General features: G+C 48.8%; 1 protein-coding gene and 1 long non-coding RNA gene across 10 annotated transcripts in view; one reads left to right on the top strand and one right to left on the bottom strand.

Moving 5' to 3' along the window:
• Nucleotides 1-25,511, bottom strand: part of ARHGAP19 (Rho GTPase activating protein 19) — a 30,213-nt gene extending 4,702 nt beyond the window's left edge. The window contains exons 1-8 of one of the 3 annotated variants that reach the window (XM_080401841.1): nt 22,909-23,060; nt 9,694-9,959; nt 4,480-4,560; nt 3,938-4,147; nt 3,116-3,342; nt 2,527-2,613; nt 1,506-1,571; nt 585-773 (exon numbers count right to left, since the gene is read on the bottom strand). In XM_080401841.1, the coding sequence (XP_080257967.1) occupies nt 585-773; nt 1,506-1,571; nt 2,527-2,613; nt 3,116-3,342; nt 3,938-4,147; nt 4,480-4,560; nt 9,694-9,959; nt 22,909-23,033 (1,251 nt within the window). In that variant the 5' untranslated portion in view covers nt 23,034-23,060. Of the gene's footprint in view, nt 1-584; nt 774-1,505; nt 1,572-2,526; nt 2,614-3,115; nt 3,343-3,937; nt 4,148-4,479; nt 4,561-9,693; nt 9,960-12,773; nt 13,877-22,908 lie in introns of those variants that run through there. The other 2 variants (XM_080401839.1, XM_080401840.1) reach the window with 2 other exon arrangements.
• Nucleotides 4,574-16,322, top strand: LOC308069500. Of its 7 annotated transcripts, none has more exons than XR_013930408.1 (4): nt 4,574-7,326; nt 10,021-10,093; nt 13,876-14,238; nt 14,396-16,322. It is a non-coding gene; the product is annotated as an uncharacterized lncRNA (long non-coding RNA). The 7 variants fall into 7 exon arrangements; XR_013930409.1 differs by having other exon boundaries at nt 13,876-14,636; nt 15,539-16,322; XR_013930410.1 differs by having other exon boundaries at nt 13,876-14,636; nt 15,476-16,322.
• Nucleotides 25,512-25,587: the final 76 nt, after the last annotated feature.

Below are 25,587 nucleotides of genomic sequence, written 5' to 3'. Positions count from 1 at the left end.
CGGAGGAGCAGCTCGGAGCTGCAGGGAGAAGAAAGCAGAGGAAGGCCACATCTCCCACCCAGGATTACAGGGAGCTTGGGCGTGAGGGCTTTGTGCTGTCTACCCGATTAGCCAAAATCCACAGGTGTTGGAGCAGAAAGGGCGTTGGGCAGCAGCTGGAGGCTGGCAGCCACAACTAGTGCTGACCATATCAACTAGTCTCTCTGGAGCAGCAGGTTGGCTAAGAATGCTCATGGGACCAAGAGGAGGCCAGTTTGTCCACTCTTTGCAGGCAAGAGGCGAAAAGATTTTTCCCTTTCTCAGGGAGGAAGCTCAACAGGACTGGGGAACTGCTAGCTTGGCAAGTCCCTGGCCTGGAAAACAGAGCTCAAAGCACAGCTTGGTGCAGCAAGCTCCATGGTCAGCCACATCTGGGATAGGCAGTCTCCTCCCTTGCCTTCATACAGCTCTGCCACTTACACAGCCCAAAGCCCACTCTCCCCAGCCTGCCCAAGATTAGGAGCAGCTCTCAAAAAGGCCTTAGCCCTGTGCCCAGGATTGTGCTGAGAAGCACATCTCAAAGATATCTTTCCTCCCCACACTACCTGCCGGATAAGCTTCTTCTTCTTTGCAGAGTCAGGCATATTGTGGACATGGCGGAAGAGCTCCTTCAGTGCCTCCTCCGTGCGCTGCTGGGTCTCCTCCTGGTGGCAAGTGTCCAGCCGGCTTCGCTTCTGAGACTTGAGGGGCTGCAGCTCCTTGGAGCCAGGAGATGTCAGCAAATCCAGGTCGTCCTGGGAAAGCGGAGACAGTAGTCGCTTGCCATGCTTTAATCCAAACGAGCCTCCCATCTGAGCCAGGCTGGGAAGAGTCTCGTGAGCTGCCTTAACCCCAGTGAATGAAGGGCTGCGTTTTCCCTACCCCTCTGCAGCAGCACTGCACCAGCAGGCCCTGTGCCAGGGAGAGGTGACAGCAATACAAAGGTGACCCCCATTGCTTCTTCCCTCCCCTCCCGGATGCCAGCTGCAGAAGCCCTTCCAGGCTTGAGAAGGGTCAGTGCAGCTCCTTGCAATGCATCTTCCCTCTTCTGCAGCTATATAAGGCAGGGAAGCATTTGCTGGCAAGACACAGACAAATCTTGTCCCAGTGGCAGCAAGTAGCCTTTATCCCAGCCCCTCTTCCAAGCAGCATGGCCACAGCAGCAGGCGTGTCTCTCTGTTTGGAAGGCACGAGCCCATGAAGGAGCAGGTGCTGCATGTACTAGGCACAGGGAGCAGGTTTGCTGCTAAACAGGGGCTGGTAGCTTGCTTTCCCTGTGCTTTTGATTAACAGATGCTTCAGCTCTGCCCAATTTCCCTAATGCAGCCGCCTGCACCACACCATATGGTTCCCTCACTCCTGCTCTCCGACAGATCCTCTTTCATGACTTGGTTTGTTTTCAGCTTCTTTCACTCACAAGGATCCCTTCCTAGTGTCATAGCCTCTGCCCTTTCACACAGGGCAGCCACTGCATTTGCTGACCTTACCTTTGATGTATGGGCTCTGGACCCCAGATAGTGCAGCCTGGCACACTCTCGGATGTACGCTGGGGCCTGTGATGATGAACAGAGAAAAGGCCAAATGTATGTTTAGCATGTTTGGCCCTGGGGTAAGAGTGGCCCCAACAAAAGCTGCTCTTCAAACATACCACAACAAGCCGTTTCCATCAAGATTCAGCTGTTTAGGGCAGACAGAACAATGGGATTTCATGTCCCCAGTGCAGTCCCTGTTCACCGTTTCCTTTTGACGCAGGCAACCAGCACAAGCAGAACACAGAGTAAGAGCAGGGTTCCATGAGAACTTTCTCCAAGCAGTTCCCCCAGCTCTGAGCTGGCCAAACAGGGGCCTGAGTAAGAGGGCAGAAGGGGAACTTTCTATGGGAGGACTCTCTGCAGAGAGCAGATGCCTACAGTGACCAGGAAGGTCCTGAGAAGTCAAGAGGCTGCCTGTGGCAGAAAAGCTTCCTTGGAGGAACCTGCAGAAAGCTGCATGCTCCTGACTGTCATACCGCTACACCCTGCTCTGAGCTAGACAGAGGTCCATGCCTGCAAGCTGTGCCTGTAACAGCAGGGGGGTGACTACCACTTGCAGAGACATTCACAACAAAATGACCTGCTGTATGTGTTCAGCTCTTGGCAGCATTCATCCAGGGCAAGCCCCTTCAGCTTCCTTATCCTGCCAGAACCCGAGGGGAGCCCGGCTGCTACCTGCGCCCCAGAAGCAGGTTTCCCAGCCGGGCAGCAGGTCTGGGTGCCCAGCAGAGGGTGGTATTACACTGCACCGTGCTTCTGACCTGCCCCTGCACAGCCACCTCCGGGGCTGTCCGCCTAGTAAAGCCGTTCTCCCTAGTCACTAAAGGAACAGTTTCTTGTAGAAATCCTCCTTCTCTTACCGCAGAAGAGAGCGCTCGTTATACACACTTGACACCTGGGATCTGTCTGGAGAAGGGGCATTCGTCCAGTCTCCTGCTGAAGGGCCAGGGAGAGCAAGCCCACAAAGCACACTTACCTTGAAGAGTTTCTGAGAGTGTTTGATCATGAAGGTCACTCCATTGTTTAGCTTCGTGATATTCTCCTGAAGGTCATTCGCTGTCACCTGGCAAGGGGACATAGCCAAAGGTGCAGCAGTTAGAAGGGGAGGAGGAAGAGTCTCTGCTGCCCTCACTGTCTCTGGGACATAGACACACATGGTGTCTCAGCAGGAGACCTGCTCTGAGGAGATGGGCAGGCAGAGCTCACAAAGACAAAGCTGCTCTGAGAGGAAAACTAGACAACACTGGGGCCAAACAGTTCACCAGCAGCGATCTGCAAGGTTTTTCTGGAGCTGTCATTCTTAAAAGAAGCAGAACTGTCCTGTGCTTTCAATTTAACTGAGAAAGACGAAGCATCTGTTGCAAACGAGACCTATGGCAGGTCTGGACTGAACACTAGGACTGAGTCCTGCCGGGAAGCTCCACCTCACCATCCCAGCCTCCAACCTTCACATTACCATATCAATACTTAACCTTCACATCTTGGTTCTTCCCCTGCGGGCCTGCCAAAGAAAGCTGCTTTCTACCTTGCCATATCCCACCCGCAAATACTGAGGCATTGCTCACATTTCTGGGCCATAGGATGTGGGGTGCAAACATGAGGGCAAGATTGTGGGCAGACATCTTGTTCTTATCCTGCTTCTTCGCGGTCTGGTAGAGCAGGTCCAGCAGCAGTTTGAGCAGACTGCGGTTAGGCGCGGGAAGGATCAAAAACAGCAGCTGGAGGGCTTCAATTTGGCGCTCTTTGTCTGGAGTGCTGGTCTTGTTCCCTTTCTCATCAAACAGTGTCAAGTCTGCCAAATCACAAGGCAGAACGTGAAGGACATGCATCAGCTTTCCTAACAGCAGCTCTATCGCAAGTGGTTACCCTCCCCTCTTCGTACGCAGATCTCCAAACTCCTGCACAGTTCCTGGCCCTCTGTCTCTCCCTCCAGCTCCCAAGCTCCCCACCCAATGTGTTAATCTGTGGTACTCCTCCCATAGGACAACACGCTGGCCAAGAGTTGTCATGAGTTGAAGGCAAGATGGATGAAGTTCACATAAGGTAGATCAATAACAGTTATTAAGTACGTAAAAACCACACCTCACTCAGGAGGCCCCCAGACTTAAATCAGATGGAGACCCAGGTTACCAGTGCAGGCTCTGCTTCTGTAGGTATCTGTTTATTGCTGGAGAGAGAAGACTGGGCTAAACAGGCTTGGTCTAATTCCTTAGGATTTTCAGCTCCAGTCTTTCCACCGTTAGGCTGAGATGAAGGAAGATTCCTTCTTACCCTGCCTTCAAGGATTACACTTACATAGCCTGGTGCACAGCTCTGTAGCATTACCAGCTTTCTAGGAAACTAGTTCCATTCCCCCTGCTCATCACTATCTCTTGCTGCTCACTCACCTGCAATTTTGAGGTGGGCATGGAAGTGCTTGTGTGTCAGCAGTGGCTCTGGTAATTCACCCAGGAACATCTTAAGTAGGGTGGCCACATCATTGGAATGAAACTCCCCAGAGTCCAGGTCAATATCTGTACCACTGTTCAGAGCATCCTTTAGGATCTGTTGCCTGATGCTGTTGCCTGGCACCCGAAACAAGCCTTCTGCTCTTAGATCTGCTCAGCAGAGGGGAGAAAAAAGGCCACTGATTAACCAGAGGCTGATTCTTACCAAAGCAGTTCCCTCCCCTTTCCAGAGCTTGACAGCAAACCCCAGTGAACTGTGTTCAGACACATGACTTCAAGCTGGCTCCCATTAGCTGAGTCCATGCACAGAGGGAAGAGATTAACATATCTGCTAGGCAATTCTGGGCAACGGTTGCCTAGGGCAGCCCCAAACTCCTGCTGGTGGAGAGCTCAGAGCTTTTCACTCTGTCTGCACCAGAGACCTGAGGTGGGCCAGACAGATACCCCTTGGGATAGGAAGACAGCAAGACAGAGTCGCTTACTTTTGTGCAGATACTCGATTAGCTGGGAAACTTGTGCAATGCCTTCTTCTGTCAGCGGTGAGCCAAACACCACCCCTTTCTCTGCAGAACAGAAGGTAATGTGTTCAGGCAGCTTAGAACCCAACAACCACAGAGGTAAGTGGTCCCCAAAGAACAGGATATCAGCATGCAAAGACCGGTGCCCCAAAATGCTGAGGGCGAAGGTCACAAGGACCCCCACAGATATATCACAAGCACTCCCAAATAAGTCACTTCATCTCACCATGCTGTACTTAAAATGGCTTAATCACACTGCTTCTTACTGCAGCCTAATTACAGTTTTTTATCAGCTAAAGCAAACATTTTCTAGCTCCTGAAAAGAAAACAACACCAGAACAGACGCTTCAATTTTAAAGGGCATATCATTTGCAAGCCTGGGTCTTATGGCAACAGCAAAGTGCAGAGAGCAGATGTGACAGCCTGGATTGCCCAGGTGGCTGCCACACTCCACACACACACCTGGGAAGCAAAGTCCAGATTAATCTTCACTGTGGCTTGACATGGTATGGAGCAGAAAGAAGACATGCAGCTATGACACTATGGGAGAGTAGAACAAGCGCTACTGGGAAGAGCAGACATGTTCCAACTGGCTCACACTGTCATTTTCAGGGATGGGTAATTCCTGGAATTCCCAGATCCCAGTGAATGTCTCTTCCATTTCACCTGCCCTGGCCTAATTACAGTAAACTGTGAAGGCTGAACAAGGAAGAGTTATAAAAAAAAAAAAAGAGCAGAGTAGTGAAGCAATGAGCTGGGCCTTTCTCCATATGGAGCACTGACAAGCTCCTCTCAATCCTAGAGTTTGCTTTTATCTCATGGGGCTGTTACAGATCAAGCATGAGCTGTCAGCTCCAGAACTCCAGTAAATAACACAGGCTACCGCCCCAGAAGATAGAAGCAACTGAGCTGAAAGAAGATCCTTGCACGGGAGGAGACATTAGATAAGAAGCCCATTTAACTGAAAGGCCCTTGTTGAACCAATGCACAAAACTATTCTTGTCCACAGAGGGACTTCCCAGGTAAGACAGTATTTTCTAATAAATGCAGTCCTGCTGACGAATGGCTTTCTCAATCAGATATACAAAAGAAAGCTGAGACAACTCCCAGGTGCTTCACTGGCAGCAACCAGAGCCCTCAGCATCGCTTCTTCCCTCAGGTGCATGGAAGTTTTGACTACAGCTAGAGACAGCTAGATGCTGGATAGACCATACCACAACATGCTGACTGGCACTGAGAACTGGAACCAGGTACAGAGCTGGTTTGTCCTGCCCTTGCACTAAGGCTTCAAAGAACCAACAGATTTAAGAGAAGAATATACCTCTCTCCACAACCAGACTTGCCAGAAGCATGGGCCACTTCTGAGGGCAAGCTGGGCACCTGCCCAGCTTTCTGTGGCTGAAGATTTCCCTCCTTACTGTACAGCTGATAGCCCACCAATCCAAGCAGTGCATTGGCTGGTCTGATAACATTTCTCTCTCGTACAAGCTTTCTCTTGCTTTCCCCCCCCCGCCCCGGCCTCATAGCACATTTTGATTTTACTAGCTTTTGGTCTGTTGTACTACAGATCTTACTGTTCTGTGGTGTTGATGCTCACAGCATATAGGAAAGACCTGTTTAACTCTATGCATTTCTCTAGCAACCTTCCTGTGCAACTAAATTTATTCCACCTGAAGAATGTTCAGCTTTCTTCCAGGACTCCTGAAACACATAATAAGCCACCAGGAACTCCAGCCTCCTGTTAAATAAGAACTTTTTGAGCTCCCTCTGACAAAGCGCATGCTTCAGTCCTGCAGGAGAAATGAGGGAAATGTGAGGGTTTTATCCACTTGAGTGCAAAGGGAGAGAAGGGTTAGCAAAATATTCTTGTCCTTGAAGAAAACTAAACTCATGAGACATTCAACAGATAGAATCAATAGGGGCCAGAAGGAGAAGAGGAAAATATATCTTCTTGACACATGCAGGGCCTGATAAATCTGATTTACTTTTGAAGTCAGAAGTTGATACCCAAATAAGAATTTGATTCTCAAAGAAACTTGAAAGACTTGTCTGGGGAATGAATGCTAAGTTACAAAGGATTAGATGTTACTGTATGATTGCTTCTGAAACTAAGAAGCAGCATGAGATTGAGTTTCCTGATGCTCAAAGAAATTGCAAGTATTTGCAGTTTCATCTGCTCTGAGCTCTGTGGTCCTTGGCCTCTGGCTTTGAAGAAATAAAACCTGTTTTTTCTAGGTGGTCTATAACACTGCAACAATGATGCAACAAATGATGGCTCCAAGATGAAACATAGTACATGAAACCGATTTTCTCTGTAGACACAAACTTATTTTTCTCAGAGTTTGGCCAAGGAGTTCACAGACAGTGCCTGTCAATGCAGAGAGACACTGCCATTGCAGCCTGGGAGTGCAGCCAGCAGACTTGGGAACATCTGCTAGCTGTAACTGTAGTGAGACACATGGCCATGGAGACGTCTGTATGGGGGAAGGCGGAGCTCTTGGGGAAGAGAGCTAGCAGATGTCAGGTCTGATAAGAGCAGGGCTCCAGCAGAGTACAGATAATTAAAAAAAACAAGCTAGAGAAGGCTCAGAAGTCCCTGCTAGAAGGTTTTCACAAGAATGTGGAAGTTTCCATACATGCTAAGAAAACACTTTCAACTTGGTTACTCACTCACTCCTGCTTGTCAAGTGGCAATGGTCTGAATTTAAGGTGTTTCTACTACACTCTGGGAACAGAGGCAGGAGCAATAACAAGCACAGTCTAATTGCAGTTTGGGGGCAGCGTGAAGACCTGTTACTATGGAGCAGCAAGGTAAGCATGGCAATATTGACTAGTTCTCACCTAAGGATGCTAAAGGAATTTATTTGTAGTACTTGATTTCCCCCTGACTATATCTGACCAGGGTTCCCACTGGGTGAGACAGGAGTGGAGGGCTGAAGCCAGCACCAGAAAATACAGCCTGAGCAGTGGGGCTGCAGAGCTTGTCTTTATGAAACACAGTGGAGGAATAGGTTTGGTAGAATTAGAAACACTTAGAGAAACTATATAAAGGTTGAAGACAAAAAAAACCCATACTCAAACATAGCGATAGCTCTCTTCTCAGAGTTACTCACAACAGCAGAACTGCTCAAAAGAAGGGGAACGCTGATTAGAAGTGTTCAGCCCTAGGTTGCCAACATCTGAAGGCTGCTACCCACAGCTTCTCTGCCAGCAGACAGCCAGTCTAGCTAGGAAAACAGAGCTGCTGAGGGATGTGAGAGGTGCCCAGATTGAGGCAGTTTTTGTCTAGATGAGTGAGAAGGTTTAACTGAACTTACTGGGAGAACCAGGCTCCCCTTGAGCGTGAGCAGAGGTGGGAGAAGGCACACACACACCTAGAACACGCTTTTAGTTACAACAAAACAGAGTGGTAAATGCCAGCCAGTGAAGAGGAGAGGATCTGAACACAACTGTGCACAAAAGCAAATCTCAGACTTCTGAGAAAGGGCCTAGAGCTAATGTTTCATAACAAGACAGCTGAACTTGAAAGAGAAGATAAGTCACTTGTCAGTTTACCAGAAGGAAACTCAAGCTGAATGATTGTCTCAGAGAGAAATTTGTCATCTCCCAGGGTTGAATCTGGGCTTCAGCAGAGTCAGTCTGCAGAGCTTTGTCACTGACTCACTGGATTGAGATGTGGATCACAGATTTGTACAGATTTCTGAGCTGCACAGGCAAGACCTTCCAGAGCACTGGGACAGCAACTGAACATGACAGTGGGCCCTGAGCGAAGTCAGTGGCCTGGGAAGCTTGGGCATTATTGTTGTTTGTGGAATCTGATGCTCTCAGCCTTTACCGATATTCCACCACTTACAAGGAAAGCTAGGAAAAACAGAGCATGGACTTCCATGGACACAAGCAAGCAGAGAGACAAGGACACCTTGGTGTGTAGAGGAAGAACCTGTAGCTTGCTCAGGCACCACTCTCCAGCTCAGTGCTATCCACAGAGCCAGGCCAGAAACACACAGAGGCCAAAGAAATCTCTCTGTGGTACGTGCTGCACTGCGCACAGTGAGCAGCTGACCCACCGAGGCCAACCTGACATAAACCACAGCAATAACCTCCAGAAGAAAAGTACTCTAGAAGGGCAGGGCATTTCTGGGATGAACCTCCTGGCCTCCATTTTACTCTTTCCTAGAGGTGTGGGACACCAGAGTTGGTGGTGCCAGTGACGGAAGTTACCATGAATCAGCAAGAATAGTGGGGTTTGACTTCAGTGACATGCTTGTCTCACGAAACAGATGTCACCGAGTGTGGTCTAACACTCAAACTGACTGAGTGACGTCTGGGGTGAGGCGGGGGCCCCGCAGCCCTGTGTTGCTTCAGTAAAAGCCTGAAAGACCCCTGTACATCTGTACTTAATCCCTCACCCCATGGTGAACTGTTTGGCCCCACTGACCTTCCAGGACTGACAATCCTTGCTAAGGGCCAATTGGCACATAATAATTGACTTCGTTCCACCTTGCCACGAGTACAAATCTGGTATTTAGAATTTTGAGGGCAAGAACTCTAACTACCAGGCGGGTCAATGGGCCTGGACCTCTCTCCTTCCCAAGCAGGGACACCTCTTTGGTAAGACTCACACCTCCAACTACATTGGATGTTACCCAGGAAAGTACTGTTAACAAGAGCGCTGAACTTTTCACATGAGCTCGATTTTCACAGTAAGTGTATTTATCAATAGCAATTCTGAATTTGTTGTATCTGTTGCTTTAATAAATCATCTGTACTTTCAACTTTGTGAAACTCTTTCAGTGACGGTCCTGGGGAGGGCTCTGACAGGCAAACATTGACTCTGATAAGTGGCTGTACAAATAATCCGCCAAGACCTAAATTGTCAACCAAGTCTGAGACTAGGATCAGATCTAGACTCCCCTCTGAGAAGGGGTTTAGAAAGCAAGAGGGTCCTTTGTGAACCTTGTGACTCAGTGGGAGAGCTTTCCTTCCCTTAGCCGTGTGTCAGATTCATACACAATGCAACAAGGCGTCATCCCCAGAGATTACAAACCTATAGTATTAACCATTCAGCACAAGCTCAAAACAACAGGCCTACACTGAGAGTTTCATAAACTACATGTAACAGATGATGGCAGTCAGCATCACCCTGAAGGTGAGCACCAGACGTCATGCTATACTCACCCTTGCGCTTCAGAGACATCAGAGACCGAAAAAATCCAGAGGCTGTACTGTTTGCCCCAGGCAGTTTTGGGTCCTCCTCTCCCATTAGTTGGGCCAGCTCTGCCCCAGGCAAGTCAATAAGCCTGGTAATGTTGCTGACAACGAGCTCTGTGAACACCTCTGGTTTTTCATGGCGCAGCTTTTCCACAAAGAAGTCAGGATTGAAGATGATGGGCTGGCTGCGGAGGGAGGAGTCATTGCAAATGACAAAATTGCAGATGGCATCACTGGAAAAAAAGGAAGGAGGAAAAAAAATACAGTAACTCCTCATTGCTTTGTTTTTTACAGCCAGCTGGTCTGCCCTGAAGGAGACATCTGCTGACACAGGAGCTCCCAGTCTAGACCAACAGTGCTGTCTTAGGTGAGCACTCCGCACAGCGCAGCTACATTTCCCTTTGGAGCAAAACTCTCTCTGGCCTGTTTGTACAACACAGCCCAAGACTAGCATTCTGTAGCATGGTGGTAACACATGTAACACATGGCAACACCCAACTAAAACTTGCACTGTATCTACATCCTACTAACTCAGGCAGATAGGTCACCCAATACTTTACATTAACCTACCACTCTCAATCATAAATAAGATTGGTCTGTCTCCCTTCCCAGAAATTCGATCCCAGCAGCCTGAAAGTCTAAACCCCAATCTAAATTTTTTCATGGCCAGCTTATACTCATCAGTTCCCATTGCCAATCTATCATTCCTACTGTCCTATCAACAATAGTTCCCATGGCCTGGGACTTTGTTTTTATAATCATAAACATGCCATAATACTGACCCACAGTTCTGCTAGGGATGCGGTGAAACACTCTCAGGTGACAAGCTGCCAGATCTTTGGGTATTGCTCTCCGTCAGCTATGACAACTGCCCAGCTGTGCACTCTTGAGTCTACGGTGAGCCTGAACTCATCAGTATCACCACAAACCACAGAAAGTCAGTCCTTAAGGAACCCCTAGTAACCGTTCTCCTAGAACATCTCTTTTCAGTTCATCCAGTTCTTGCCTCTTCTTCAAGCTGTCCTTTATCTGACCTCCCTATTTTCTACTGATTTCTACTTTCTCCATTTCATAGCTTCTCATGCAGCATGGAAAAGGGATGCATCTGAGACACTGCTCTGCTAAGGGTTATCTGTAACAGATACTTAGCCCTACCACTGGTTAGGTGAGCTACATTTACCATTTCTAAAATCAAAAGAGTTATCAAAGAAATATCTCAGGCTAGTCAGTGCTCTTAATGCTCACACTTAGAACTTATCCCAATTTCCATCTGCCTGTAAGTCTTCCATTACCATCTTCCCACCATTTCAAACACTTGCCCACCTCTGAAGTCAAGCCCACAGGCTAGAGTTGCTTAGCTGGCTTCTCCTGTTCCTCTTTTACTTAAATGTGAGGATTAGTGTCGTTATTCTCCAGTCACAAGCTACTGCCCCGATGTTATACTTGGCTATAAAGTGCTGGTCTGGACCTGTAAACTGGCGTGCCAGGTCTTCAGGGTTCTGGGTGGAGGCTGCCTACCCACCCAGCTTGCAAACACTGTATGCTTTCACTGTGTGACATTCCCCAATCCTTTAATCATTCTTGGGCTCTTATATAATACTTTCCATGGTTTCAACATCCCTCCTCTGCTGTGAGGTCCCGCTGAACACTATTTTCCAATAGCAATTGCCCAAGTGCACATGCAATAGAAACGCTGCACTTGTGCACCAGGGATCGTATCAGTCCCTTAGGTGTGGTGTGGCACCCACGGGGAAGCATGTGCTCTGCCAATCACCCCCATGGCCACCAAAGGCTTTCCCTTCAAAGCAGGCTTTCCCACAAAAGATTGCAGTGCTCCGACCTTCTCCTCTCTGCTGAGGGGTGGAGGCCACATCACCATGTCTGGACCACGCTGGGCATCTGGGCTTACTGCTCAGCACGCCTGCCACCAAAACAGTTTGCGACACATTGGACCTTACATCCACTGGTTCAAACAACAGAGCGCTTCAGCTACTAGCCCAGAGATCCCAGCAATTTATTTTTCTGACGTAAATTGACAGTAGGTAACCAAGGGGAAGATATCAAAGCACATACTGGTAAGTCACATGAACTCCAGCCTGCCTCCACACAGTATCTGTGAACCCAGCTGTGGTGTGGTGAACTACTGCTGCACATTTTTGACCTGAAAGACCATCTTGGCATCATTTCCAGGATGCGTGATCATAATAAGAGAATAAAAGCTGGGACTCAGGCTCCACAAGGACAAAGATACTTGCTGAAATCAGAGGAAACCAGGCTCTCAGCAACACTTGCATCGTGAGAATCCATACAAAATCCTCTCCCCTTGCCACTGCTCTCCACAGATGTCAAAGACTCCTTCAAGAGGATGGAGAGGAAGAAAGTCTGCAAGGCAGACTGCAAGGCAATCTGCCAGGTCATCTAAAATTTTAGAAAGCTCTTAAAGGCTCCCAGCTGCATGGCTTAGAGTGGCCTAGCAAGCATGCTGCCGACTCCAAATGGGGGACATATTTTTCTGAGCACTTCCCAGCCTGTTTTTCAACAGTTTGTTATTTGCAATAAATCAAGATAAAAATGCAACAACTCTGTATCAGCTGCCAAAAAGCATCTTCCAATTAATCTAATCATATTCACATTTCATTGCACAGGTCTATAATGCACAAGCAAGTGCCAGCTTTGCCAATAATGTGGAGCAAGCCCTTTGCCTGAAACCCATGACAACGGATTCTGTGGCAATACAGATCCTGAGAAGGGTTAATAGCAAGTGTATAGGCCCAGTGACCCTGCCTGCAATGATCCGTGCACGGTTATTCACTCACTAGCAGTTTTGTTTCCCCACAGAGAAGATATGCAAATACTTTGCAGCAGTTACATCAAGCATCACAGATTATCTGCTCCCTCTGACAATTAGATATCTAGATTCAGAGAAAGAAAATTAAACAATTTTGTCAACTAGAACTGACTGACAATTCTCTGCACAGCCCGTGTTACAAGTCGCGCAAAGTTTAACATTTAATGCAAAAATACACAGAAAAAAGTAAATTTCTTACATGAGTGCTGAGAGCTTTTGGAGAGGCATTAGGAAGCAGAGACAGGGAAAAGAACTTGCTCCTTGTTTCCAGCAACAAAAGAAACCTGCCTGTCCCAGCACAGCCTATGCAAATTCCACGCATGCTACGAGACACAAGGGCGCATTATTGGGTCTGAAAGGCCCCCTTGGCACACACTGGGCATCAGCCTTCACACAGAGACAAAACAGAAAAGAAAAGCTGGACAAATTGATTCATGTCTCTTGCCAAAGGCTGCGTAGCTGGAGTTTAACGGCAAATAATTCCTACATAGAAACCCGGGTTTTGAATTAGGACCAGTGTGGTATTAAGTGCTCTCCACCTGTATCTAAGGGGAATCCACAAAATAGCCCCAAATGTACTCTGTGTTTACCATGAGTAAAGCCATGCAAACACATTCCCAACAGCATCCAAGCACAACCAATGTTACAGCACTGGCAGGACAATAGTCGAGTCCCTTAACTGCACAACCCCATGCCCAGAAACCTTGCTAGAAACAATGCCTGCCCCTGCCTTTCACACTTTTAGATTCTTTCTAAGACAAAGCACATAATTGGCCCCTCCAGAGCTGGAAACAGCACCTGGCCATTGCTCTTTGCCACTATTACTGTGCCACCATGTGCCATTCATCCACTTCAGGCTTCCCATTCCATGTGTCTCTAGATTCCCATCCAGTTTCCCTGCCTGCCGCAGCTGGGAACAGCCTTGTATACTCTTATTGTGGTATGGCACTTCAATGAACTACTTAATTTTGAAAGGTCACTTTATTAGCAGCTCTTCCTCGCACAGAAAATTTGCCTTTGTATCATTATTGCTAATCAAAATGGAAATGTGAAGCAAACCGCTATTTCTGAGCAAAGATAAAGCCCCCACTGGCTTTACACACAATAACCCTGCCAATCCTCACTGCTGCACACACTACAACCTTCAGAAAAAGCCATGTGCCCCATCTGCTGTTTTCATGTTAAAAAAGGAAGATGAATGTACTCTACCTAGATTCACAGTTTATATAACAGCAGCCAAGGGGAGACAAACATGTATTCAGGGAGTTTATTGCCTTTCCTTTTTTTTTTTCTCCTTACAGAGTTATATTTTCTATATGCTGTGATCTCAGACTGCTTTACGATGTGTCAGAAGATGATAAAATAAAGGAATAAATAGCTTCCTCTTTGATCCCATGAATAAAATCAAATCTCCATGAATAAGAAAACCTTGTACTAATAAGGTTGTGATTAAGACAGCAGATTAAAAAAAAATGGGTCCTATATTGTGCTGAGATTCTTGCCATTCTGGTATTTTAGAAGCGAAGCCTGTGATCCCAGCCAAGTCACAAAGAAAGCTGTCTGTCACACACAACGTTCTTGCTTCAGGCATGACAGCCCCATCATTTCATGGGGAGTGGATGGTGCAGGAGGTCAAAATCATGATGGATCAATTAATCCCTAAGGTAACTAGATCCAGGCCCAGGAAATGCCTTGGAAACTAGGATAAAAATGAGACTTAAACTGGCAAAACCTGGTAATTGAACCTGTGGTGGTCTGCTCATGTGGCAGCAAGATTGCATTCAGATACGTGAGACCTAACTGTTTTGGTGGCTTTTACAGTTTTTATGTTATTCTGTCTTCACCCATGTGAAGGCAGAAACCAGTTCAAGCAACATGAAACAGTGCATAAGGAGAACACAAGCCAAGAAAGAAAAGGAAGGGGTACCTTTGGGGCAAGACATTAGCTGTGTTTTTCTGGCTGGGAAAGTGGAAAAACTGGAAGCTGCAGATTTCAGATGAGCCTGATGTACCTATTTTTCATTGGGCAAAATCCACCCCTGTCCATCCCACACCACAGCAGGTGAGTTTTACCATACAGGAGCAAAAAGATTAAAGAGCTTTGGAAAATAAGGAAGATAATGGAAGAAAATCTCCCTCTGTAATAACAAAATGTTTAGCCTATGAGAAAGAGCCAGGCTCCTACCAAATACTGAGAACAGGGCGATAAGCAGGCAGTGCTAAAGAACACAAAACACGAGCAATACTTTGCCTGGCTAAGCACAAAGGGAGACGGGACAGATGCGCACAGGCTCGTATTTCCCCGGGGAGAGAGAAGGAGCATCATCTCCTACATTGTGCCGGAGTAAGGAACCAATTAACGAGGATGTCTGAAGAGAGTATTTCCAGAACCAGATAGGAGCCATCCCAGATTTTGCAAAGAGATGAAAGAACCATAGTGGAATGATGTGGAATCATTTTAAATACAAAAGGACTAGAAGACAAATTATTTCCTAGATTTAAAAAAATAATATATATATTTAAAAGAAGTCTAACGGGAATGGACTGCAGAGACATTAGAAGTGACCTCACAGTTAAGGCTGCTTTGAGGACTGTACTTCAGACCAACATTCTTGTAAGACAGTTTAACAAAGATCACATTCAGGCCTTGGATTCGGCACAGTAACTCTTCATGGGATGACTGGTTTGCCTCTAAAAAACGTCAAGAAAAACATGCAGCAATTTTTGCCTAGGGTTATACTCATAAAGTCTTTAGGGGCAGAGTCCTTTTGTGATGAGTACACAGTGCATGGGACAGTGGATGCCGATCATTACCTACCGTCTCTAGACTTAATACAAGTAAACCATACTAGAAAACACTGCCTTTTTAATTTTTGCTTTGCTTTCTTCACATTTAAACAGCTAACATGGAGTGATTCAGCTTTTTGGCTATGGGGACTAGATAATAATACACAACTTAAACAGCCAGGAGCTGAGGAAGAAAGCTGCTATTATGCAGTGGCAGCCTGTGCTGGACAACCTGGAACTAACGTAACACGTGGCCATCTTTTGGACACCAGGTAAGTTGGGTATCCGAGTCACTGCTATTATCTAAGAATTCTAATTCTGTCTCTGTAAAGGACTCACAGGAGACCTCAGCAACATCAGCTACGCATCTGTGATGTGAACCTGGAGACGGACCTATCTGGGAAGATGAAAGGGTTGAGGGGGGTACCAGGGAAGCGTGCTTTGGAAGAAATTGAAAATGCAACATATTACCAGTGTCAAAGAAAGCTGCAGTAGCAAGACATCTTGAAATATGTGAAACATCACAAAATTTGCATTTCACCATGAAATTTTTCAAGTTTGACCTTAGAGAATCCTTCTGTGATATCTTTAATAATAGCCACTGGAATATTTTGAAGTCAAGAAAGCAGTACTTCAACCACTCATCACCACAACATCAGAGTATCCAGATGCCTTCTAGTGCTAGAAGGAGAAAAAGAACTAAGAGGCGCCTTAGAGAGGAACCACATGTTCACTGCAGTGCTCCTCACCAAGTCTCCTTCCCAGCGCCACCACCACAGCTCATTGCACACCCACGCTGTGCAACGGCTCAACCTCCTCCTACCCAAGACTCTGTAAAAAATGCAGAAACACAGCTACCGCCAGAAACCCGGTAATTTTACATTAAAGATCCGCAAGCTCATATGTCTGCCTTAACATCAGAATAACAGTCTAACAGCAATAAATAGCAATGCCGCTCCGATTTTCATGACTTTCAATGCGGTCTAAAGTTTGTGTCTTTATTTTAACATAAACCCCTACTGGGAGCAGCAATAGAAGAGGAGCCTTAGATCCAATCCTGATTTCACTGAAACAGCACCAAAACTGAATCTTTTTAGATGGCAGCAGCTGCCTCCTCTTGTTACTGATCTATTCACTTTTATCACTGTGGCATTGGGAACCTCAGTCACAGCTGGGGACTCCGCTGTGCTCCATGCTGTACAAACACAGAACAAAGGCAATACCCTGTCTTCAGAGGGCTGATAGCTAAATCTGAAATGAATGCTGGAGGGGCAGAAAAGAGGGAGGAATCCCAAGAGAAGAGGCAGCACTATCAGTCAGCATGACTGATATAACTGAACTCTGCCAGCTTTTCTGTAGACACTATTAAAAAGGAGGGTGAGGAAGGACAGGAAAAATAATCAGGTCACACTGCAGACATTTAGAAGAAATCCAGCTTCTGTGTGAGGGGCGACATGGGACTGAGCACAAAGGAGCTGATTTGAAAGCTATCAGGCAGGGACGGCTGGGACGCGGGGCTGAGGACACAAGAGCCGAGTTCCAGGCACTGGCTGGGAGCCGCTGGCGAGGCAGAGACAACAGGCCAGCAGTGCTGGGGAGCTGCAGGAGCCTGGCAGCAACGCAGGGCACCGTGTGGCCGCATCCAGACCCCTGCAGCAGGGTGGGAAGGTCTCAGCCTGAGGAAGCCCTGCAGCCACTTCCCACCACCCAGAACATGCTGGGCAGGCATGCTGCCTCCTTCAGGAGAAGGTCACCAGGGCCTGGAGCTAGTCATATAGAAATTGTTGATGTATTTTCCCTGCCCCATTTATGACTGTTATGACAGTTATAATCATGACAAAACAATGCATCTCTTTTGCTTTATTTTATTAGAGCCATTTGCATTGTGAATAGCATATCATAGATCTGAGGTACCACGTGGGCCCAGGTGCTATCTGCCCTGAATGCTGTGTCCCACGTCTAGGACAGGGATTTTGGGCCTTTTCTCCCCATGCACTGCAGAATTACCTACCATGACCTTTGACTACTGAGTCTAACGAACTGCAAGGACACCTCCTCTTCCCAGGAACCCTAACACCTTTATTTGTGTAATCTAAAAGTCTTTACTGAACGCCTGTCCCTGGATTCTTGCCAACTGACTGCTCTTCAACTTCACTCATATCCCAGGTAGAACATTTCTTCCCCACTTGTGCCTGTGTGGTCCTAGGTTGGGTGGACTGCAAGGTCCACACCTGTCTGCCATATATACCCAAAGTACATTGATGGTACATTTCCAGTTGCCAACAATGATAGCATTCCCTCACTATCCTCATTTCGCATCTTTAACTTCTTCCTCATTTTGAGTTTACTGGAAGTCAGTAAGAGGCATGGCCTAGTCCTACCTACCTTTACCTCCTTGGCTCCTAGCACTCAAATTGCTGCATGCACCCCTGATTGTCACCCTTACATCTGCAGATAAGAGCCCCAGGGCATCCTTCGGAGGCAGCGAAACATGCAGTTCAGAGACTAGCAAAGATACACTGTGTAGACACTTCTCAGTCCAGTAGCTCCAAGCCAGTGAACAGGTCAGAGCAGAATGACCATCTACAAAGAGGTGCCCCATGACAACCAGGTTTACTTCTGACATGAAAAATCGATCAATCACACAAAAAAAGCACAGCAAAATTAACAAGCTACTGTAGCAGCTAGCCTCAGAACTCAGCACAACCCAGCAGGGCAGGAAGGATGTTTTCCTCCAGCCCTCCCACAGGATGATAATCACTCAAAATTGGTAGCATCAACTGGTGCCCAGAACACATTTGGGAATCCCATCCCACCATCACCTGTCAGCGCCCCAGCAAAACACTGCAATCTGAGCATAGCATGCTGTAGCACTCCCGGGTTCACTTGACTGCTGTGTTTTTTTCTGGACCAAGGGGACAGCAAGACCCACAGCCAGCTCCCAACAGTACTGTTAGGTGAGATTTTTGTGGTCACAGCCTGGCAAATACAGAGAACAGAGGTACTTGGGAAGTCACAGCTCTTGTTTTCATTTGTTAAACTTCTATAATTCCACAGCACTCCTTTGCTCTGGAGGTGCAACGGGCAAGATGCATGCTTGCATCTGTATTTTGTATCATGGTGGTGTTTGCAAAGGACGAGAGCGCATTAAATCCCTTCTCATCATCAATCCTCCGCAGACACCACTGAGTATGTCAGAGGCCACATCCCATGTTCCAGATGTGTAAACTCTCACAAGCTGGAATTGCAATGAGGCATACCTGGATGCATGCCAGCATTTAAATAAGATGGTGACATCTGGTCCGCACTGCTGAGGCACAGAGATAAACAGGCTGGGCCAGCCGCAGAGCAGCACAGCACGCAGTACCAGAGAGACAGAGATGCACAAAGTAGCCCAATTAACTCACCAAACTGAGCAAAGCGGGGGCCTAGCGCTTTTGAAGGGGATTTGGGTAGGCTAGGATGTAAAAAACCTGGAATACTATACACAGATAACAGAATTCATATGACAAGAACCTATACCGTAACTTTATGCAGCTCTCCCATGCTGCTCAGAAACTGCTGCTCTTCCCATCCCACCTGTGGTCATCTCTGTCTGGATTCACCAGATTTCTCTGCAGAGCCCAGGGAGCAGGGATATATTTATGTGCTGTTCAGGGGCTGCCCAGGAGAATGTGGAGTGGCACATGCATGAGAGGAAAGCTCCAGGCACCCCTGAGAGCTTGTGAAGGATGTTCCCGAAAAGGCTTCCTGCTCTCCAAGGCACAGCCAGCCGTGGCACGCTTGTCTCCTGCTATACGACGGCTCGCAAGCAGGGCTGTAGGAATGCCCATATGGAACTCCCAAACCATAAAGCTACATTTCAACCTTGAGTCTGAGCTCCAGAAAAACAAAAAGGGAAACTAATGCTGGCTCCCCTGAGAACTCCCTGCCTCTGGAAATCAGAGTTGCCACATTACCACTCGAAAAGAAAAGACGTTTTGGCTGGACTCCAAATTATTAGAGCTTTATAGGCCAAAAGCAAACACATTAAAAGTTCTCGTAAGCCAGCTGACAGACAATTATTTAAGCAGCTTATCACATTCCCTACTATCTACAGTTTCTGAAAAAATTCATGAGGAAACTCTAGATAGCTTAATTGCAATTACCTAGCGTAGAGGTGAGAAATGCCAAAAGCCAGGGAGTGAGGCCGTTGCTCTTGGAGAAAAGGGCCTAACACTCATCAGACACAACAGTAAGTGTAATGTATTACTGAAATGAGAGGCCAGAACATGCCAGACCTGTGAAGCCCTGAAACAAAGGGTCAGCCAAATGTATCACACCACAGGGTCACAGTTCCTCCCATTTCTCTACCCATGTTGGCTCCAAGACCCGTGCAACTTGGTAACACAGGAACCAACAGCATCACTCCCCAGGATCACAGCTCAGGTTTGGTGAAAGCTGGCACAGAAGCAGCACAGCAGGTCCGTGCCTGAACCCAGCAGAGCAGAACGAAGGAAGAGTTCTCAGCTCCCTGTTCTTGCCTCCAGCTAAAGAACAAGTGAAAATGAGATCCTACAGAAAGAGCCAACTCTGAAACAAGTGGGAAATACAAGGCCTAAGCTGTGACTGGGAGCCTAACCCAGCATACAGAGGGACAGTATTTCCAAGAGGAACTTGACTTCAGTTGCAACCATTAGATGTTAGCCAACATTTCCATGCTGCCCTGTCTCCTTACCATCTGTTCATGCCACTTATCAAATCAACACACACTGAAGACTGTTGACCTTTAGGACAAGGAATTTGATTTCCCAGCAGAGTGTCCAGCACTCAGCGCTTCAGTTTCAGACTGAACTGAGTGCCCCACACACCTTTAAAAGAGCATTAACAGAGCCTGGTGACATTTTCATATGCATATAAACATGCACACAGCAACAAGGCAATGACCAGGCTGGTGCAGAGACCCGGACACTGCCTTGGGGTACATGGGCAAGCAATGCTCCTCCTTCATGCAAGTAGACAATTAACTGATGCGTAGCAGAACAAGGATCCTGTTGTCCAAGCCCATCCCAGGCCCTGGATGAGAACAGGATGTTGCCTGCAAACATAAAAAATACTGCAAATGCAATACAGTCTTGAGTTCGGGTCTAGATGTGTGCCTGAGGGAGCTTGGACTGAGTAGGGGGTTAAATGCAAGTCTAGGTCTCAAAGATTTTAGCGAGGGTTGCACAAAAGGGAATATTTGATTAAGATTGTTCCCTGCTCCAGGCTATCTTCAGAGAAAAGTAGCCATGTGTTCAGACTTGGCTTTAACTCTGAAATCAACCCTTTTTTCTGCATGACCCTCAGCAAGTCACTTTGACTTTTTGCCATTAAGTCATGTTTACAGTGAACGTTTTCCTATTTGCAGTAAAATATAACTGGCAACTGTGACTCCTTTCGTCACCTGTTTACGATGTGAGCTCTTGATGTCCAGTTGTGCAGGGACACACTATCAAGCTATTTTAGCAAGATAACAAGCCTTTTCCTAGCATATCCTGCCTTCCAGGCCCACAGCTTTTTCCCCTTCCACTCATCCCCCCCTGCCATATCAAATAGCTGACATGAACACTGAGTGCCTGGCAAAGCATTTAGGCACTGCTTGAATCAAACATTAAATGCATTAATTAAACAGACAGATATTTCTCTTTTGAAACTGAGTACTCTGGCACACTGCAATCATAATTCTCAGTTATGAAGAGCCAGGCAGAGGTCAGAGAGACCACAAACTGAAGAGAGACCCACACAAATCATCTTTTGTCATGTTCAGTAACATTTGGTATGGAGGTAAAGACAATCAGCTTTCATTTCCAATCTTTAAGTCAGCCTGCTGCAAGACCACACGCACAGCATGCAAGCTTTACTAGCTAACTTGTGCTTCTCTCCAGATGAGAGGGAATAGGGGCAAAAGCACGGTTGTGGAGCATGCTTCAAGAAAAGGAAAAAAAAAAGAAAAAAAAAAAAGAAAAAGGCAAGCTTTGTGATCTTTGTGGTGACAGACCTGCAAAGTAAGAGATCGATCAATTTGCTAAGCGTTGGAGTAAAACTTGTACTTCAGGCTTCGCTTTAACACTTTAATCACTTGAGGGGGAAGGGGTAAAAACTAGGGGACTACAGCCTAGTGACAACTGTCAGCACATAACAAATAAATTCAGTCATTTAGACTGATCCAGCCCACATTTAAAATGCTTTATCCAAGAGAGTTTCTCAGCTGCACAGAGCATACTCACACCCTTACCAGGTCTGGCATTTTAGGCACTCCCTGCTCAAACTGAGCACCATCTCTTCATCCCTCCTTCCAGAGCAACGCTCTGCCCCAACCCAGGAACCAAAGCAGTGTCCCCAGATAAGCACAGCAAGTGCCATCAGGATGGGTCCCACTCAGCAGAGAACAGGACAGCACCACTGTGAATCAGACTAGGTATGAGGCATCAGCCCTCAGCTATACGTTTTGCACGTTCATAAAAATTACCACTCAAAGGATATTCAGTTTGCAGGTCCACATCACACCGGGGTGGGGTATTGATAAAAAAAAAAAAAAAAAACCACAAAAAAAAACCCACAAAAAGGGAGAAATAAATGATACAGCCTTTTAACAGTCATCCAACAACGCCGTCCTGGTGAAGTGCTCTTGCAGTCGCTGCTGTTTTATCGGCAACAGTCACAGAACGGCTATGCACACCGAACCAGGTGCTGAAGGTGAATTATGCGAAACTGAGATCGCACGTGTATTTAGAAAGCAACAATAACGCACACAGAGTGGACAAAGCAAGGGAGAAAGAGGGCTGGATGCGAAGCAAGCCTATACAGTGCCATCACCCTACCAAACCCTGCAACTGCCAAGCGCTCGGCGCTGTCACTGCGGCTGCAGGAGCCACGCGCCCGCCCGGCCACAGCGGCCTCGCGCCCCCGCAGGCGGCCAGCGGCTGCGCCACGGCGGGGACACGGCTGCGGGCGGGGGGGCACGGCAACCCCGGGGCGGGGGGCTTCGTCTCGCTAATTTGCGCGCAGGGTCGCGCTTCCCCAGGGAACAGCCCCCTCACCCGCGGGCGGGCGGCTCGGAGCGGCATCGCTCGCCTCGCAGGAGCCGGCGGTGTCTCCCCCGCAATGCAGCACGGGGAGCTGCAGGGAGCGCTGCCCGCCGCTGAGCCCGCGGGGACGGGGCGAACGCAGCGCCGAGGCGCCGCAAACCGGCGCGGGAGGGGGGCCCCACAGGCTCCCACCCCGATCCTCACGCCTGTCCCGCGGGGCGTCCCCCCGCCGAGAGCCAGGGACTACGGCGCTGCCACAGCTCGGTGAGGGTAGGGGGCAACCCGGTCGGCGGAGCGGCTGCCCCGCCGCAGCGGGGACGGTGAGAGCCCGGCCCGCAGGGAAAGCGCCGCAGTGGGCGGGCCGAGGCCGCGGTGCGCTGGCCCACAACGGGCCCGGGCCGAGCCACGACCCGTAACGCGGCGAGGGGCCGGGGAAGGGGCCCCGCCGCCCCGGGGAGGGGTGAGGAGGTGTCGGTCTATCCGGGGCCCGGCTCCTACCTGCCGCCGCGCCGCCCGCCAGGCGCCGGTGCTCCCTCCGCCATCTCATACCTGCCGCTCCGCCTCCCCATTGGCCCGCCGCATGACCCCCTCGGCCCCGCCTCGCCCCGGACGCGCGCCGCCATTGGCTGTAGCCGGCGCCGTCCCGCAGCCATTGGCCGTTTCGAACAGGCAACGGCCGATCGGCGCGCACGGCGAGGGGGGAAACGGGCGCCCGCCCCGCGCGCGGCATGCCGGGAGCTGTAGGCCCGCGGGGCCCGGCGGCGGGCGGCCCGCCAGCCCTGAGCTACGACACTGGCCCGGCAGCCAGCGGCAGGGGCTGCCTCGGGGGGCGAAGCGGGCAGGGAGGCGCCGGCGACAATTTGGCAGCGCTCGAGCGGCCTTTGAGCGGCAGGAGGCGACGCGGGGCGGGCGCGGGGCTGCCGTGTCCCTCCCCAGCTGCAGCCCCTTCTCACCCGCCCGGGCCGGGGCTGAGGGAAGGGCCCAGATGGCACACCGGGCACACGACGGGGCATCATGCCCAGCACACCCGAGCCGCAGGCCTGCACTGGCTTTAGGAGTCCTGTGCGCACTTGACACCCCAAGCCTTGGTATTCAGCAGAAAAATACAAATTACAACCACTTTACTTCAAGGAAACTGTTAGAATGTGGCTTACATGTAACCGACGGTGCAGAGACTGCACAAAGCGCTCAAAGAAGCAAGAGTTACACCGTAAACCCTGACTCATCTCTACCTTACTATTTTTTTATCCATGCTCCCTATCAAGGAGATATTAGAGGAACAGAAACACTGGAAAAGTGTTTCTTTTAAAGTTAAAATTTTTTTTCTTCCCCTTTTGTGGGTGGAAGCACCTGCCCTGTCCCCAGCCACGGTCCCTGTGGCCCTGCACATTCGCTGCACCTGAAGTTGCACACACCATTCAGGTAGAAACCAAGAAAAGACAGACAACTTTTTAGAAACAAGTAAAGCTGTAGATCAGAGTGTTGAGGGGACTAGGAATTAATCTGACATTTTTTTTAATTGACTAGATTTCAGCTGGAGTGGTCCCTCGGCATTTTAAACTTCCACGCTTAATTATCTTGCCGCCAATCATTTTAGCATAAACACCGAGGTTCCTCTTAGATCGCTGCCCCCAGGAGGGTCTTCCCATCCCTCCACCTTGGTGCGTGCTGAATCCTGACTTTGAACTGGGGAGACTCGGCTGTGCCTGCAGGGAGCCCCAAAGGCACTGCATTATGCTCAGAGGAAGAGGTGATGGTCCAGCTGGATGCTGCATGGACGCAGCCCCACAGGGCACACCTGTCCCTCTCAGCGGCAAGCCACAGTGGACCCAACCCAGGCAGGTAGCTTCTAGGTTAAGGAAACAATGGTGTTTTCCATCTCTTCCTGATTTTAAGCCTTAAGACTGAGGGTAGGCATCTGCAACTGTCCCAGACGGTCCAGGGCCCACCGAGCCAGCACCAGGAGGAGCCTGTTAGTCCTGCCAGCCTCTCCTCAAGTACGCCTAGTACACCTGCAGTGCACGACTTGGAGACCTCCCACTTTGCAGATGGTATCTGCAAGGATAAGAGCCCTTTGTGACAATTTCCTGCACAAGTGTAACTGAACACTGGTAACACTGTCCGTGCCTGCTGTAGCCTGTAGAAAGGAGTCGCATGGTTTAATGGCATGCTGGGTGAAGAAATAGCCTCCAGCCACCTCCTAGCTTGAGCAACAAAAGCCAAGAATTACTCCAGATCCTCATCTTGCGCTTCTCTGTGGTTAACTGCAAAATATTTGTGGCTCTTACCTGCAGGAGGCAGGACCCCACATCATCCCTCACTCTGCCCCACAGCAGAGAGCTGTGCTCAGGCTCCTGCAGGCCCCCAAGATGTAGCTGTGCTCCCTGCCAGGAACAGCTGCTGGTGGGGAGCAGGCTTGACTCACAGCCAGCCTCCCTGGGCAGGATGACGTCTCCTCTCCAAGGGTTTCTATTGCATTACATGATTAATTAGCTGATTAACAAGATGTTGTTGCAGAAGAATCTGTTCTCTGAACACTGGCTCAGGCAAACACCATCCTCTGTGCTAATGAAACTCTTCTGTTCCACACAGGCATGCACTAATTTAAGCAACAACATGCAAATGAAGAACAATACAGTGAGTAATCTGGAGCTTTTAAATGAATTAGCCACAGCCTTCTTCACTCCCTGTCTCCAAGGAGAGAAGAGAAAGCAGGAAGACAGATAGCTCTGGTGAGTCTGGAGCCACATGTTACAGGTGTCGAGGGCTCAGAAGGTGACTGATGCCTGTTTTCCCCTGCCCTGCTTTCAGGGGAGGGAGGGCATCAGGCCAAGGCTGCAGACAGCAGAAAATTATGGATATAGCTCCTGCTGACTGAACATAGTCAGGAGGTGCTGCTGGAGATGACTGTTCCATAAGCCAGGCTGTGGGTTCTGGCAGGATTAAAGCAGCAGCAGCTCAACATGGCCCTGGGGCTCAAGTGAGAGCCCTGGGTGGGGAAGCAGGAAGGGAAAAGTGCTCCTGACAAGGCAGGACCAAGACCAGTACAAGAGCTCCTCCTCTACCCCCAGGCTTTTATAAGGATCTTGGAAAAAACCAAAAAGCACATGACAGCACCACAAAACTGGATTTGCAGCCTCCAGAAAGAAGCCTGCAGTAAGAGGCTGAACAAGCACA

This window comes from Falco punctatus (assembly GCF_963210335.1).
Source record: "Falco punctatus genome assembly, chromosome: 9".
Taxonomy (NCBI): domain Eukaryota; kingdom Metazoa; phylum Chordata; class Aves; order Falconiformes; family Falconidae; genus Falco; species Falco punctatus.
This window is presented reverse-complemented; position numbering and strand designations above follow the sequence as displayed.